The sequence below is a fragment of the Cryptomeria japonica genome, chromosome 5 (genome assembly GCF_030272615.1).
Source record: "Cryptomeria japonica chromosome 5, Sugi_1.0, whole genome shotgun sequence".
Lineage (NCBI taxonomy): Eukaryota > Viridiplantae > Streptophyta > Pinopsida > Cupressales > Cupressaceae > Cryptomeria > Cryptomeria japonica.
In genome coordinates, this window is record NC_081409.1 from 179,347,083 (window position 1) to 179,365,464 (window position 18,382).

At 37.0% G+C, this 18,382-nt stretch overlaps 1 protein-coding gene across 3 annotated transcripts in view; it reads right to left on the reverse strand.

Annotated features, from left to right (window-relative positions):
• Positions 1 to 18,382, reverse strand: part of LOC131027122 (deaminated glutathione amidase, chloroplastic/cytosolic) — a 127,784-nt gene that overhangs the window by 65,422 nt on the left and 43,980 nt on the right. For all 3 annotated transcript variants that reach the window (XM_057957111.2, XM_057957113.2, XM_057957112.2), the window contains exon 4: positions 15,154 to 15,212. In XM_057957111.2, the coding sequence (XP_057813094.1) occupies positions 15,154 to 15,212 (59 nt within the window). The remainder of the gene's footprint in view (positions 1 to 15,153; positions 15,213 to 18,382) is intronic.

Consider the following 18,382-nt stretch of genomic DNA (forward strand, 5'->3'; position numbering starts at 1 on the left):
TATTGATTGTCTCCATCATTGAATCCGGTTTAAATACAAGAGGAAAGGTTGCCTACGTAGGGACATGTCCATACGTGACATGTCCCTACGGAGGCATGTTTAATTTCCAAACTGTATACTCTGTTAATATATCACTCTCCAGATAATAACCGATTTACCATTAGTTAGATTCATGAGGGCTATATCTTAACACTCCCTCTTAGCAGGAGTGGATCTAAGTAATTTTCTTGGGAGCATATTCTGTCATGACTTCCGACACAATTCGGGACAACATTTAATATAGTCTTGTCATGACAATAAACTCAATATCATGATATCCGGCTCAATCCGAGACAATCACTTAAGAAGTCAATCATGAGATGATCACATACTTTAGGATCAAGATATCCGGCACAGTCCGGGACAACAAATTAATGTAGTCAATCTTGACACTTGGTCAACTATTGTCAAGATCGTCACCTTGAAATAGTAACCTTAAACATAAGAAGATCGTCATCTTCTTGAACACAGTTAGAATATTGCAATATACATTTTATTTATTTATTCATGAACAAATTACACATGGTAGGAATTTCATCCTAATAATCTCAATTATAATCTAGTCATACCAAGTTTACTTCTGAAGTATTCTATCTTCAATCTTGCAAGTGGCTTGGTGAAGATATCAACATTTTGTTCTTCAATACTGATGTACACTAGTTTTATGACGTTTCGATCTACCATATCTCTTATGTAGTGATAAGGGATCTCAATATGTTTGGATCAATTGTGAAAAACTGGATTTATTGAGAGCTTGATACAACTCTGATTATCACAGTGAATTATTGTTGAATTCAGAGTTTTTCCAAATAATCCAAATAATAACTTTCTTAGCCATACCGCTTCACGAGCTCCCATGGAGGCTGCCATATATTCTGCTTCGGTGGAGCTTTGTGCAACTGCTAATTGTTTTCTGCTGAACCAAGATATCATAGCGGAACCAAGACTGAAGCAACACCCTGTAGTACTTTTACGGTCAGTGGTACTTCCGGCCCAATAAGAATCAGAATATCCTTCAAGTTGAATCTCAACATTTTCATACTTTAAGCCAAGTCCGATTGTGCCTCGTAAATATCTTAGAATGTGTTTAGCAGCCATTAGATGTATCTTCTTAGGTTCACACATGAAGTGACTTAATACATTTGTAGCATAGCAGATATCAGGACGAGTATTTACCAAATACATGAGTGAACCGACGATTTGTCTGTAGAGTGTGGGATCTGTAGGTTCTGAATCTTCTGCCTCAATTTTCAGCTTGTGCAAATTAATTTCCATTGGTGTAGCTAATGGCTTACACTCCATCATCCCAAATCTAGTTAGAATATCTGTGGTGTACTTTCCTTGATTTAGGAAGATGTAGTTTTTCTTCTGCCATACTTCTAATCCCAGAAAATAATGTAGAAGCCCTAGATCCTTCATATCGAATTCTGCTGCCAGATCTTGCTTACATTTCTCAATGAGATTATCCTCTCCTGTTATCAAAAGATCATCCACGTAAAGGACCAATATAATCATATTGCCATTTGAAGCCTTGAAGTAGATGTTGGGATCTGCTAGGTTCTTGGAGTACCCTAGTTTGGAGAGATAGTTGTCTATCCTTGCATACCAGGCCCTAGGTGCTTGTTTTAACCCATAGAGAGCTTTCTTTAGTTTACAAACATAGCAATTTTTATCACGTATGGTGAATCCTTCTGGTTGTTCTATATATACTTCTTCTTCAATTGAACCATTTAGGAAGGTAGTCTTTACGTCCATTTGGAGAATTTCCCATCCTTTGGATGCTGCAATTGCAATGATTGTTCTTACTGACGTATACCGGGCAACTGGGGCAAATGTCTCTTCATAATCAATTCCTGATTTCTGAGAGAATCCCTTGGCCACAAAGCGAGCTTTAAGTTTTTCAATGCTGCCATCAGATGCATATTTGATCTTGAATAACCACTTGGATGAGACAACTGATTTGTCTTTTGGTCTAGGCACTATATCCCAAACATCATTCTTTAGTATAGATTGATATTCTTCAACCATAGCATCTTTCCAAGCCTGTTTTGATAAGGCTTCTCTGACATTTGTTGGTTCAAAATTTGTGAGTTCGGTTAGAAGTGCAGCATAACATTTTAGAGTTCTTGTTCTCTTATTTTCTTTGGAAATTTCATTTGGTTCTACATTATTCTCTTCAATCATTTTCCTTGCCCATAGAGGTCCTTTCTTGTTATTGAGTGTTTCAATATTTTCATCAACAAGAGGTTTAGAAGCTCTTATGATGTCCTCCCTCTTAGTGTCTGAAGGTTTGGAATTTTCTATGATATTCTCCCTCTCAATCTCAGTTATGTGATCTTCTTCTTCTTTAGTAATGTTATCATCCTCAGGTTCTTTGAGTGTAGTGTTTTCTTCAAACTTTACATCTCTACTTATCTCAACAGATTTTTTTCCTGGAATGTAAATGCGATATCCTTTAGTATTTTCACTATAGCCAATGAAGATACCTCGTTTTCTGGATGGTTCTAGTTTTGTCCTCTTTTCTTTAGGAACATGTATATATACGGGACAGCCAAATATCCTTAAATGACTTAAGTCTGGTTTGTTCCCTGTAAAAGCTTCTTCAGGAGTTATGTTTTCTAGAACTGAGTGCGGACATCTTGTTTTGAATGTAGACTGCTGTATTTGAAGCTTCTGCCCAGAATGAAGTGTGTAAGTTTTGGTCATGCATCATGGCTTTTGCTGCTTCAATTATGGTTTTGTTCTTTCTTTCTGCTACTCCATTCTGTTGTGGATTATATGGTACAGTATACTCCCTCTTAATCCCAACAGAATTACAAAAGTCTTTGAAGTTGTCAGATGTATATTCTCCCCCATTGTCGGATCTTAACACCTTAATTTTCTTCCCTGACTGGTTTTCTACTAGTGCCTTGAATTCTTTGAACTTAGATAGTACTTCATTTGAGTCTTTGCACTTTAGAAAATGTATCCATGTTTTTCGAGAGTAGTCGTCAACAAAGATTATGTAGTATAAGGATCCAATTAGGGATGGTGTTGACATGGGACCGCATAGGTCTGAGTGAATTAGTTCTAAAATAACTTTTGATTTGTGCTCGCTTGAGGGAAAAGAAACTTTCACATTCTTTCCCAAGGCACATCCTTTGCAAATGCCTGTGTGTTCAGATTTTAGTTGGGGCAGCCCTGAAGTAATCTTCTTTATGTTGGATAGAGCACTATATCTTAGGTGTCCTAATCTTTTGTGCCATAATTCATTATTATTTGAAACTTCAAGATTTAGTGCTTCCTTTTGATCACTGCATAGTTTGTATAGGCTACCATCTCTAGAGCCTACTGTTATGGCATTTTTTATATTTGTATTTTTAGGCCAGAGTAGAACTTTATCTTCATTGAAGGTAACCCGATATCCTTGATCAGCTAGGCCTGAGATTGAGACTAGATTTCTTTTTATTCCAGGTACAAACAGAACATCCTTTAATTGTAGAGATACTCCATTTCTTAGTTTGATAGTACAGGTCCCAATTCCTTTCACAGGATATGTGGAGTTATCTCCAATAGTAACCTCTTCACTTGAGTTCCCATTAAGTGTTTCAAACTGATTTCTGAATCCAGTTATATGCCTTGATGCTCCACTGTCTATGATCCAAGTGTTTTTATTTGTATTTATTTCGCTTGATAGGGCTAAGAAGAAAAGTGAGTTTTCTCCTTTGACTTCGGCTAGAGTAGCTTGTGTTTTCTTCCTTTCTGGACAATTCCTGTGAGTGTGCCCATATTTGTCGCATTTGTAACACTGAATTTTAGACATATCTCTTTTCTGATGGTTTTTATTTCCTCTCTTCCGTTTGGAGAACTTTTTCTTTTTGTTGAAGGTATTTGTATTAAGTGCTTGGATTTCTCCTTCTTTATTTGTCCCTAATCCTCTTGAGATTAGTCGAGATTCCTCTTGAATGCACTCATTCTTAAGTTGTTCAAATTTGGGTAAGGGGGGTGTTCTGCTAATACATTGAATGTAGGATTCCCATGAAATTGGTAATCCTCTTAGGGCTATGAGAGAGATTTCTTGATCATCTACCTCATTTCCAATAGTTTGTAATTGGTCTTTTACTTCAGATATCCTTGAAAAGTATGTAGATATTGCATCATCTGTATTCATCTTTATGTTTAAAAGTTGTTGTTTCAAGGTTAACATTCTGCTCACATTGTTAACTTCATATGTATTTTTAATGGTTTTAAATACTTCATATGCTTTAGGCAGTCTGGCTATAGATGGAAGAATATGATCTTTGACTAAGTCAATAATTATTTTCTTTGCTTTATTATTACGCCTTTTCCAGGTAGATTTCTCTGGTTCATCATTTGGCATGTCTAGATTTTCTTCTATGTAAGACTCTAATTCTAGTTCTTCATGAATGGCAATGATTCGTATCTTCCAGGAAACGAAGTTGGAGGCTCCTTCGAGTCTATCTTCCACTCTCATATTACTTGACATTTTGAATATTTTCTTATTCGGATATATCCTCTACGTATATAGCCTTTGCGTTGATTTGTTATTTACTTCCGATAAATGCTTATGAGTAATATGGCTGTCTAATTTATTCTCTTAATAACTTGGCTCTGATACCATGTTGTGAAATATGGATCGAAGAAAAATGACAGCGATTCTGGAAGATTGATTGCCGTGAGTTATTGATCGTCTCCATCATTGAATCTGGTTTAAATACAAGAGGAAAGGTTGCCTACGTAGGGACATGTCCATACGTGGCAGTTGCCACGTATGGACATGTCCCTACAGAGGCAACCGTTCATAACAATTAGTTTGTTTATGTTTAATTTCCAAACTATATGCTCTGTTAATATATCACTCTCCAGATAATAACCGATTTACCATTAGTTAGATTCATGAGGGCTATATCTTAACAAAAATGGGAGTTGGGGAATGAAGGTAGGAGATGGGGATAGGTAGGTGGGTAGGGATGTTAGGATGGAGTATAAAGGATAATGAAGTTTAGGATATGTTGTAGTAAATGGAAGGGTAGTGGTAGGTAGGAATGCGAGGGATGTTAAGGGATGCGGGTATGAAAGGTATATGGAGGATAGGAAGGTAGGGTGAGTGGAGGTATGGTAAATGGAAGGAGAGGTTTATGGATGAAATGTCAGGAAGTTGAAGTGGAGAGGTTTATGGAAGGGATATGAAGGTACGAGAGATATGGAAGAAAAGATGGAAAGAAATAGAAATGAGGGGAGATGGAAGAGAAGCGATCGGGTTTGGGCATCCACTAGTAGTGTTGGGAAAGGCAAATCGGAAGCTTTGGAGGGCAAAGGAAGTGTTGTACCTCACTTCATCTTAAAGAGAGAGACTTGATCAACCCCTGAGCAACTACAAATAAGAGGCTAATAGCAAAGACATGACAACTACCAATGGCTAAGCTAAGACAACTATCCTAAAAAGCAAAAAAGTGGGGGTCCCCATTTGCAATGGGGTGATGTGTGAAAACGTCACAACAGATTCTTTCTATGTTTTGCAAACCAAAGGGAAAGGAGGGGTTTGTCTAACCATATATGGGATTTCCATCTGGATTGGAGTCCATTGCTCCTCCTACTTGCTCTCGTTCGCCTATTGTCACCTCTTTTCCTTTGTCTTTCTTCTCCGCCCCTGCATCTAGTAATAAAACCTCTCCACAAGTCTTCTCAAGCGACTTCTTTTCTGGCAGTTCCTCATCTCCTCCATTTCCACCTTGTATGGTTGTTTGCCTTACCTAAGTAGATGGGATGGTGAGGAAGCATTACTAGAATTTGGGTCTATGCCCACTAGCTTTTTGTGTTTTCTTTGGGGCAACTTTGAGATCTCTTCTTTCTTCTTAGCTAGCTAGATTTGTGTTCTCTTAAGAACCACAACAGTTCTCATTCGCAAGTCTCTTTGCTCCGGCAAACTCTAGTCAATGGGAATCAGTGGTTGCATTTTTATGCTAGTGATGTAGATGGGATCCAATAAATCAGACTCAACATCGTCAATTCCTTCAACATCCCATCCCAATTGAAATTCAATTATTTGCCTCAGACTCAACCTCATCCAATTGCATCTCTAAACCTCATAATCATCTACACAGTCTGCCCAATAATCCTCCAAATGTGGTGCATGATTGTATGCAGGGCCCAAATGCAAGTTATTTTTGACAAAGTCCTTGGTATCAAAATGTAACCTGAGGTAATAATAAGTTGAGGTGGTGTATTTGACCAAATCTCTTTCAATATTCAATTCATATGACTTTGTCTTATAGACATAATATCCTAACCCAATTGGAAATTGAATGCCAATTTTTCTTCCATCAACACACCTTTTGTTAACTTCACAAACTTATCTACATACCTCAATTAGCACGAATTTGTCCTATGCATAATTAGGTAATTTTTGTGGAAAATCATTGTCGCCACATACTCTGATGTAGGTAAACCTCTGGAATTGTATGAACTTCCATATTGAGTAACCAATTTGATGGGTTTTGGTGAAATCCTTTTCCCCAAGTCACCCCACAATTCCCTCACAAGCCTCATAGTGAACGCATCGTTCACTCTCCTGAAGTTAGAATAACTCTTCTGCAATTGGAGGTCAGGGTAAAAATCATAAATTTGAATCATCAAATTGCTCAACATGATTTTAACCTAGGCCAATATCTTGTATAAGATAGGGCATAAAATTAGTACAATGACATATAGAAACACTTGTTGAGGGAAAAACAAGTAATCATTGTGTGAAACCTATCACTAATTAAGCTCGCCAAGTCCAAATATTGTTCACTAGCACATATGACCTCCACAAAGAAATACATCAACTCATCTAGATTGAAGGTGTCCACGTCTCCTCACAGTCTATGCAATAGAATAATTATATTTGCTATTTCCCCTTTAAGATATGATTTGTGAATCATTTTTGACGATTGGGATTGACCTCTCCTCGGCACTGCAAACCACTCCTTAGCTATGATGTTTCTATAATAGCCTTTCTTTTCATTAAAATGGGTCTGTGATAGAGTGAAACCCCAATGTGAGTAAAATACCCTAGTTGGGAGTTGAAAGCGATTGTGGATTGTTGCCCTATCCAAAGTAATGCGAACCTTGTCGTCATTCGTCTTAATTTCACCCGTATTGGGATCATATACCTATTAATACATTCCAATACTAAGACCATGCACTACACTGCCATTGGAAATGCCACAGCCTCCAATAACTCGCTTTCTTCCAATCTCTGTGTGATTGGGTGCCTAATAGGACTTTTTACCCTCTCCCAGAATTCATTTAAGTTGATATGCCCCAACGTGGTGTTGCTAACCTCCAGTAATGCACTCTCTATACCTATCCAATGTTTGTATCTAAGATATTTGTATTTAATTTTAAATTATTCTGTTTGAATTATGATGAAATTTTGACAAAGTTTCCCCTTATTCAATTGATTTTGTTGGCAAAAATTGGAAACCCTAACCCTTTGAACAAACAAGCTCTTCGATGGTTTCTTGAAATACTTACTTTTGTGTGTAACAATGGCAATGAATAATGTCTTAACCAAGTTTTGCATTGATTCCGTCGTGAGCTCTACTTCAATAGTGTTGACGTGTATTTTGTACACTATCAAACACAGAATAAAATACCTAAAGGTACCTTATCCTCTCTTGAGTAAAGCCTCTGATTGCTAAAGATATCGCGAAAAAGGATCAATCAGGATGACTCCAAGGTTCTTCGTTGTAGGATCTCTACGTGTGGATAAGCTCTCTGTGGTATGATGTGATTTGCTGGAATCACAAGGGGACTTACACTTGATGATTGAACTTCTGATTTGCTTTGAATATTGCTGGAACACAAGCTCTTACTAGCTTTGACTTGAAAAAAGGAAAAAAGATGAGGGCGAAGAAAAGATCTAATCCTAACACTAAGAATGTAAGAGCAATGAATGATCTTTGATGAAATTCTAAGTAAGTCTTGTTTTGACATCCCAGGACCATCTCCACAAGGTTAGTGCGATCTTCGAAGGAAAGCTTTATGATGTTCAAATCATCACTGCAGGCATAGACACCATCAGGTTGATGCATATCAATGAAGAAGCGACAATTGAAGTTAGGCTTAAGCTGAACGATTCCAGTTGACTACGCAAGGCAAGTCTGCAATCAACAAACTGCTAGTAGTATGGATATACGAATTTCACCATCAATCAAGCACATTTCTTCCACTCATCTAATAACATGAAATCAAATATGAGAAGTATAAAGACCATGCAAATTGTCGAATCGACCCATAAATTTCACCATTTCTTCAATGAAGTTACAAGTCTTTTACAACAACATCTTGGCAACAATCTTTGCCTTCTCTCTCTACTCTACTCTAATTGCTATTCTATCAACTAGCTAATCACCTTCTAACTACTCTCTATCTGTCTTCTAACTGCTTCCAATTATATTCTAATTATTGCCTTTACAAAATGAAATGCCAGGGCTTATATAGTGCCCTCAATACAATTCGATGGCTTAGATCAATTCGAGATCAATGGCCAAGATTCAACAATGAAAACCCTAATTAGGGTTTGTTACAACCATTACATAACATTTAATGCTTGCCCAATGATAAAATTGTATTGCTTGGACACATGTCCTCTCTAGAAAATTCCGCCAATGGATAGCTGGGGTAGGTACATCGGAGTTTGTGCCACCTTCCATGAGTTAGGTACATTGAATCTGGAAATGCTGAGGTGGACCACACTGACTGGAGAAGTGATGACTAGGATGCCACCTCGTCTGACACTTGTAACTTGGTAAATATTCAACTTGATGTTGTTGAGAAGCTAGCTTTAATTAATTCATCTGGTACTATCTGCTTCTTCAACGAACCCTTGTTCTAACTTCTTGTGTCCTTGATGTGCAGGATGATTGATGTACCTCGCCTTGGAATACTGGATTGGAGAAGTCGCCCTTGATGACGTTAGTCCAAAGAAGGCCGTCCTTGTCGATGCTAGGCTGGATCGAAGAAGGCCGTCCTTGTCCTTGCTTGATCGTCCTTGATGAGAACCTGCCGACTTGTAGATCCTCCGGGCTTTGGAGTCGCCATCTTGATACCTACACAACATTTCAAAATTAGTAATATATCTTGAAATCTAAAAATTAAACTTTAAAAGGAAGATTCAAGATTTTAATTAGGAAACTTCATGATAAATCTTGAGTTATCATTTCCTAATTAACTACGCAATTTTCAAAACTTGAAGTTCAAAATTCAAAATTTCAACATTGGGACTAGGATGATCTCGCCATACCTCCACTTGAGAATTAATTCTAAAAAATGATGCAAAAATAAGGTGAATTTGCTAGGCAAAATGTAGATCAAGACTCCCTTTAGCAAAATACGCCTCCTTTAGTCTTCATAAGCATCAACTCCACCACCTTAAGTCTTCAACACTTGAGGAAAATTTGCTCCAAATAGGCCAGCTTTCGCACTTCTTCTTTGCCCTCCAAATCGCACTTGAAATAATGAGTGAATGATTTGAATAATGAACAAACACACCCAAATATATAGAGCGCTCACCATTTTACCTCCCCATAGGCCGACTTGGCAAAATAGGCCAAAAAAATAAATAAATTTGCAAAAACAAGAGGCCGACCTAATAAAATAATAAAACATGATACCTCAAGCGCCCCATTTTCAATTTTAATTTAATAAAAATTAATTTTAAATGCCTTCACAATAAAAGTTCGATTTTTTTTTAAGGCCTAAAATCAATTTATTAAATGCCAATTTAATTTAATTTTTCAAATATTTCGAAGTTGATGATTTTGGCATTTCATGCGATTTGGAGGATATTAACGCCCAAGTAGAAAATAGTGAATGCCAATAACTTCGCTCTGGTCCCTTGGAGAGGGACAGGAGCGCCTTTTCACTTTTGTCCTCAATCCTTCATTTTTTAATTGCCAATTTACGTTGTGGGGCTAGCAATGATCCCTTTCGTCCCTTCAGTGCATGTTCAACTCATTTTTTTGCAAGGCAAAATTGATGTTCTAGAGATTTTTGCCCTGGTCCTTTAGTGAGGGACACGAGCGATTTTTACATTTGAGCCTAAGATTGTCGATTCTTGGGGGGAATTCCTTGTTCATCATCTTTCGAAAGATATTTCTCACTTTGCACAACCTTGTCTTGGCGTGATTCTAGAGGGGACTTGTTGATTTTATGAAAATCGCCTTGGTCCTTCAGTGAAGGACAGGAGCGCCTTTTAGTTTATTGTACAAATTCTTGACCACATCAACCTCCAATTACCCTCAAGGCATAAAACATGATTCTCCATTCTATCTTGAGTCCTGGAAACAAGAAATAGTATTTCAAACGTTAAGTGTTTAGGCATACTTGAAGATTTCGCTCTGGTCCCTTGGTGAGGGACAGGAGCGCCCTAGCCCATTTTCATCGAATTTTATGGTCTTTGCAACTTCATTCCTCCTTGAAGCACTTTAAATATCCTTGCAATCTCGTGCTTTGGCCTGGATTCGTCCAAATTTGGAGGGGGAAACTAGATAGTGTGTTTTTCGCCCTGGTCCCTTGGTGAGGGACAGGAGCGCTTTTGCAATTATAAGCTCACTTGTGTTTTGCTAACTTTCAAAATTATCTTCAATGGACCGATTATGCCTCCCTTCATTCATCTCAAACATGAAACTTGCTTTACCTTTGCCAGAAATTTGTCTTGTGAGAAAATCGCTCTGGTCCCTTGGAGAGGGACAGGAGCGCCTATTGCCATTTGGGTTGATTCTCTTCTTTGTGGCCTACTCAAGTTATATTCAACGGGCAAAACATACTTCCCTTGACCTCTTCAAATCGCGAAATCACTTAAATCTTGCAAGGATAATGCAAATTTGGAATTCAAGCTCCGGTCCTTCAGTGAGGGACAAGAGCGAATTTTGTCTTCTAGGCCAAAATGTTTCACTTTTCACCATGAAATGTCCTGGCTAAGGAAGATATCATCTTGTTACATGCCATGAATAAGAGTTCAAGTCTAAGAAAGGTCTAAAAGTGTGTATATAAAGAAAATCGCTCTGGTCCCTTGGTGAGGGACAGGAGCGCTTTTACCTTTGTAGACAAGAACTCCATCATTTCATTGTCTTTGATCAAGTCTGGATGCTCTATCATGTTCATTTCGTCCTCCACCATGCCTTTGATGTTCCAATTTGACCAAACAAGGTCAGGAATGACTCAAATAAGCCTTTTTGCCCTGGACCCTTGGTGAGGGACAGGAGCGCTTTGCCTTGGTCCCTTGGAGAGGGACAGGAGCGAAATTCGCTCTGGATCCTCAGTGAAGGACAGGAGCGAAATTTGACTTTTTGAACTCTCTATCAGGATAATTTTTATGGAATATAACATTTAAGTATAAGAAGGAAATGTCACTTATACTTTAAGTTATATTCCATATATACTTTCAGGATGTTTGAGAGTGGTTTCAGACCTCCAGGAGTTATATTGCAAAATCTAGTTTTTTTGAGGTTTTTCAGTTTCCAGACTTAGTCAAATTTCAGGATCAGGACATTCCAGACTTAGCCAAATTTCAGGATCAGGACATCACTCAAGCCGGACTTGCTATCCTATTGATCTCCCCGATAGCACTCAAAATGCAAAGGCTAACTAACAAAACCCTAAAAGACCAAAAAACAAACCCTAAAAAGCAAAAAAGCAAGGGTCCCCATTTGCAATGGGGCAATGTGTGAAAACGTCACAACAAATAGTCAACTTAATCCCTTGAGTAATATCTTTAAAATGATAATTTTGGGATAAATATGTCATCCCAGTTGCATTAATTTCTCACCTATTTCAGCTCTCTGCAAATAATGCGCAGCAAATTGAGTGTTGGGTCAGCAATTCGGCTTCGAATGGGTTCTAGAAACCTTGTTGACCTCCGACAAGGTTTCAAAACAATGTCTTACCTTCGCCTTAACTCGAGTCTAGCATATTTGAAACAACCACTTGATCTCTTCCTTTGCTTTGCCTTTTGCATTAGTTGGCAATGATGTGTCAGAGTCCGATGAAGTTCAAAAACTTGTTCAGATTCCGATCTCAAGTTTGTAGTTCACATCTTTTCCTTTGTTTTTGAAAAATATCCTTCAGAAAGAGTCGAGTTATGAAAACCCCAACACTTGCCACCAAATTTAACCTTTGCAAGAGAGAGTAGTTAGGTTCTAATGTGGTTATAAAACCATGCCGAAGTCCAACACCTGTTTTTGAACTTAGAAGCAAGGCCAAAGAAAACTTAAAGCTAAGAAAAGTTGAACAAAACTAAGACCAGAAGTAAGTTTGAGATGACACGCTAGGCTCTAACAATATTTCTAGGACTAAGAGACTTGAAGACTTTAAGAAACAAAGTTTGTGGCAGGCATCTTAAGACTTAAAACGAGTTCAAAGTACTGTTCGAAGTCCGAGGAGACTTTTGAAACAAAAGAGAAAGGCCGAAAAACTCATAAGCACTCAAAACAAAATTGCAGAGGCTTCTTTAAGTTTTAGAAGTCCCGTCGAGATCTGACAACAATTTGTAACCACCGATGAAACTCGACAAACACACAAAAATAACTAAGTAGAGACCTTGAATGACAATAAATGGATCCAGTTACACATCAAAGGTATGAATTGTTGACCTTGAGCCCAAAACAAAGAGTAAAACTTGAATTTTCAATTATGGAAGAAAATTTAAGGCAACAGTATATGTCAAAGAATTATGAGAGGGCAGACTTTTCACTGGTTTACCCATCTATAACATGTGCCCCTGTTGGTATACTTGCCTTCCTTACAGTCTCAAACTACTGTATATGCCAAAAAAATGTCAGTCTAGGGGCAAATTTCATTGCTGTCATTGCTTATCAAATTGTCAGGCACTTGTTTCATGCATACTTGTCACTTGAAACTGTCTTAAGACTGCCCCTATGCATGCCCCGTCACCTACCTTGCCACCTTTGGCTTGGGCAGATTTTTATGATGGTTGAATCATCCTAGTGGGCACCATAATGGTATATGCCATAAAATCATAAAAGGGCAGAACTTTCAGTGGTTTAAATTTTAGACATCTAAAATGTGTACCCCTGTTAGCATCCTTGTCAATTTTAGTAAGTGGCAGAGCTTTTAGCTATCCTTGCCAAGCTGAATTATCAAGTGTCTTTGCCAAATTTGGATGAGGCAGAGTTTTGCTTCACTTAAACCAGGCAGAACTTCCACTTGCACCAAGGCAGAGATATAAGGCATTTCAGTCAAGGCGAAAATGTTTGCCACTTAAGCTACCTTCAAGACCATAGGCAGAATTTCAATGCGACAAAGCCACTCTAAATGTGCACCTGGTGAAGAAATAGAATAAGTAGGCTAATTTAAGAGGCAGAACTTTCAAGTGGTTGAACCATGCTCAAAGTGTGCCTAGGATTTAAGGGCAGAATTTATCACTGGTTTTGCCAAGTTTAAGGCTTAGGAAACTACAATTCTTCTGCCAGCCCAAACACGCACCCTTAATGTCATTGCCAGTTTTTCAAAATGCTTGGACAATTTTTCAAGGACTCTTCCACTATTGTTTTGAAGGCAGCAATTTGTCATGACTAAACTGTCTTTCAAATCTTCATTCTGCTCTACACCTTCTGATAGCATCTGCTGGTGAATCCACCATTTATTCTGCTCTTTTCTTTGTTATCCTGCTGATATCTGTTCTTGCATGTCGTTTGTCCTCAACTTCTGTTCACTCCTGTTCTGTTGCTCTGATGTCCTCCCTTTATCTCTGCTCTTTGTTGTTCTGGCAAATGAAAGAAAAAAGGTAAGGAACATCAGTTATATATGATGCTCATTGCTCTTTATCCTTCATTTGTGTGTGTATGATGTTCCTTGCCCTTTTTCCTTCATTTGCCAGAACCTGGTTAGCTTGGCCGTAAACAGTAAAAACATGTTTTTCTTCTGAAAATTCACATGGGCCTAACATCATGAACAAAAACTCAAAAGCCATTTTTTGTCAGTATTATCGTAATAGCACAAGGATTGTGCCAAGGTGCCTTGTAGCGATGCCATGATCTGTCATTGACTCACAATGGAAAGTTGCAAACCATGCTTACATTTTCTATACTGATCACGTGTGTGTGTGTACATTTATAGTTTGTGTTTTTTTCCATCCAAAATGCATGCCGCTTTAGTGTGTTGGATGCCACATAAGACTACTAAACATGTGTTTAACATTGTGAATATTTTTATGCTTTGAAGTGATGTCATTGTTGACTGAAAATGCAATTGCTGCTTCTGCATCTCCAAGTTAGAGATCATAAAGTTTGGATTTGTATCCACTTGATAAATTGATACAAATTGTCCTTCTCTACGGAATTCATAGGTAAATAGCTACACTTTGAACATGCTTTAATTATTATATAACTTCAAATCAACTTTTCGTTCAGGAATAATGCTTTATAAGGAAAATGTTCTTGTTTTCATTCAGGAATGTGTGTTAATAGTAAATAATCATCATATAGGTGCACTATAATTTTACAACATATATGTGTTTGTACAATTGTATGAACTTTTCGTTTTATATTTTATAATTGTATATAATCTCATTTATGAATTAAAAAAGTATAATCACTTAAGCTTTTTTAACTCTTGATCAAAATAATGCCTTTGTTCCCTAGGAGTTGGTGCTTAGCATAGATTTGAATTTCTCCTAGCCTAACAACATTTTCTTAGTGCCTTGACCTGCATGCTTGGACTTTCACACTTTGATTTCAAAGAAAGGTGATTAGACAAAACAAGTAAATAAAGGAAACACGATAGGTTTTTGTTGATTCATTATAGTGTTTGTTACTTTGTAGTGATTTGTACAATGCTTTATGATGCATGTAAACAATTCTATTAAGGAAACAATCACTTCTCCTTACACTTTTCACATAATTTCCAATATAATAATAGAGACAACCACATAGAATTCATCGCAATACATTTTACATTTGCCAAAAATGAAGATGGCCAAACTCAGCCTGCACCCGCCATATTCTCAAATTAGCAAAAATCTAGCAAATGAACAAAAAAAGGATTTGGTACAAGTAGGAGGTTAAGGTGATAAACATGCTAAGTAGGCATTTTAGTGCACATCTTTACCAGGAGATGTAAAATTGCTTTCTTTATAAACCATACCACCAGGAACATCAACATCAAACCTGCACAAGAATAAATTCCATGTTGCACATTATCGGCTAAAAATAACTTTCCTATATACAAAGGAAAATCACATTTGAATATACATCTACTGCGCTAATCATTTGTGCCAATTCAACATCATTGTACACTTGAATTGAGGAACAAAATTCTAACTGTGTTTGCAAGCAAAATTTATGAAACTAAATTTAAGCATTCTCTCACTATGTAAAAATCTGTTTCTATCATACATTTCCTTTCAACAAATTAAGAATCCATGTGTTAAGACTTGCTAAGTCTTGGAAAGGATTCATGGATCAAAGTTCACATCAGGCTTGACAAGTACGCTGCAGGCTCAACTTGCAGTCCCAGCAGAGATCACAATTCTGCTGAAACTCATGAGTTTCAGCAGACTCTCGATTCTTTGCTGTCAGTCAGACTCAGCCAAGTCTGGAAAAGATCAACTTGAAATTTTCGAAAGAACAAAAAAATTGTTTGAACTTTTTTTCATATATTATATATATTTTTAATTATCAAGTTTTGGCCATGTTTTTCCACCAAGTTTAAGTTGGAGTCACAAAACAGCAGGTCAAGATCCTGAGTCTCAAATTTACAGTAAGAATTACTACTATTGATGCAATAAAATAGTATTGTCATTCAAAACCAATAGTAATGAAATAAGAATGCAAACAGAAGTGGGTTTGGCACTCCTTTTATTTCATAATAATACTATATTAGTTTCAAAACTCTCTGAGGACTCAAGCTATTTTTGCAGCCAAGTAAGTCACACATTAACTTGCCTGGCCAACTGCCAAGTCACCGAGTCTGAGTCAAAATTGAGTTTGACAAATTTTGCCAAGTAACAAATGTTGAAACTGTGATATTATTAAGAAAAATGCCTGAATAACAAGATAAATTATAGTCAATGAGACTAAAGTATGAATAGTTCTAAAAAAGAGATGTTTGTCAAATCAAGAGAGCCAAGTTGTAACAAATATCTTCAATTGCAACTAATGCATCTACAACTTTTACTAAAGGTTGCTTTTCATTCTCAATCTCCTTGTTCCTACTAGGATCAACTCCATTTCAAGCAAGCCACCCTCACTTCAAGCAAATCGTTTTACTTTTGAAGTTATCCAATATATGTAATTCGTAGTGACTTGACAAGTCACACCTTTACATGAAAAATATAATCGAGATTCTAAGACCTTAGGTTCACTAATCTCTTCATTCACACCAAATTCAAACAGTTGTGAACCTCCATGCAGACTTGCACACCAAAGTTCACTTCCAAACCATCCAACCCAACCTTGGTGACACAAATGTACTAACGTTGACTGCACCAAAAGCTCATCACCACACAAATGCTGACAGCACCAAAACTTACATTGGTGGAAAATCTATCCAGCTTCTAGCATCCTAAACCAAAGAATAAGATTCCAAATTGACATAATAATTCTTGGACATCATTGAGTCATTGATGCACAAAATACATAGCAATTAAATTTGTTGGAACTCGATTACCCATGACTAAGCTCTATTTCAATAGCAGATTCTCCTGCAATTATATTACAAAATATTAAAACATAAATGTTAGTAACAACATTCACAAACCTAAGATTAGTGAAAGATGCGACTTAAGGAAGCCCTATAAGAATCCACTGAAAATGTCAGTACATATCTTGTACGCAGCTCAAAATGTTCAAGGTGTAAGAGGAATTCAGGTATGGATTTCTAGGAGAGCCTCATCAAATACCTAGGTAGCCATAAATATAATGTTGGCAGAGGCTCTTGGAAAACGACTACAAGCATGCATCTGTTAAAGAAAACGAAAAGTTAGTTGGGTCCATTTGTAGAGTGTTGAAGGTTTTTCTACTTAAATGTTGATAATGTTTATCCTAGAAAAGCATAGCCTTGGTGCAGTCGATGTTGCTCAATAAACAAACCATAATCTAGTGTTGTTGAATCCCCACTTTTAAAGCAATGTGAAATGATAATTTGATGGTGTAATTAATTAAGGAGAGGAATACTCCTTATATAGAAAATTACAAGACGAGCTTTCCATAACGGAAATGATCAAGAATAGAAACACGAAAAACAAAGGAAACTAACTAAAGACGAAAAACATAAATGGAAGTTTCTAAATACTAACTAAATGACTAAAATGACCTTATATCAATATTACAATATTATTTTAATACCCTCCCTTAATGGTCATTCTACTAACTACCCTACAATAGATGTGACGTAATCTGCAAACCACGAATGCATAGAAGGCTACCCCCTTATCCTCAGAGCACTCTGCAACATGAGCCTGTTGTTGAGACCTTCCCTGGCTTTACAAAACTTCTAGATATGACCAAGTTTACCATAATCCTTCTACCACAATCCTTCCAGCATGATATTGGGTAACAAAGCCATCCCTCCCTTTATCCAGATACACCGAGATCAGCTTCTCAAAACTCGTGCAAAAAATCCCACCATGATTTTTTTTGGAAAAAAATTATAAAATCCAAAAAAGCAACACTGTTCATTAATTTTTGTGGAGAAAATCAGAAAACCCTCCAACAGAGAAAGAACCCATGATTTTTATGTGAAAAAATCTTACAAAAAACAAACAGAGAAACTACGATTTTTGAAGAGAATCATGCAAAACTCTCCATGATTTTTTGTGGAGAAAAATCAAAAAACCCATCCACGATTTTTGAGGAGAAAATCGTACAAAACCCCCCAATATTTGAAAAAATCGTACAAAAAACAAACAAAGAAACTATGATTTTTGAAGAGAAAATCATGCAAAACCCTCCATGATTTTTTGTGGGGAAAAATTTGAAAACCCATCCACGATTTTTGAGGAGAAAATCATACAAAACCCCCCAATTTGTTCAAAAACTTTACTTGCGGCCATCACGAGTAGTAAACAAAAATTAAAAAACTCCCTGATTTTTGTGGAAAAGATCAAGCAAAACCCTTCCATGATTTTTTGTGGAAAAAAAATCAGAAAACCCATTTGCCAAAAAAGAACCTAAGCTTTGATACCATGAAATGATAATTCGATGTTGTAATTAATTAAGGAGAGGAATATTCCTTATATAGAAAATTACAAGACAATCTTTCCATAACGGAAACGATCGAGAATAGGAACATGAAAGAGGGAAAGGAAACTTCCTAAACTAACTAAAGACGAAAGACA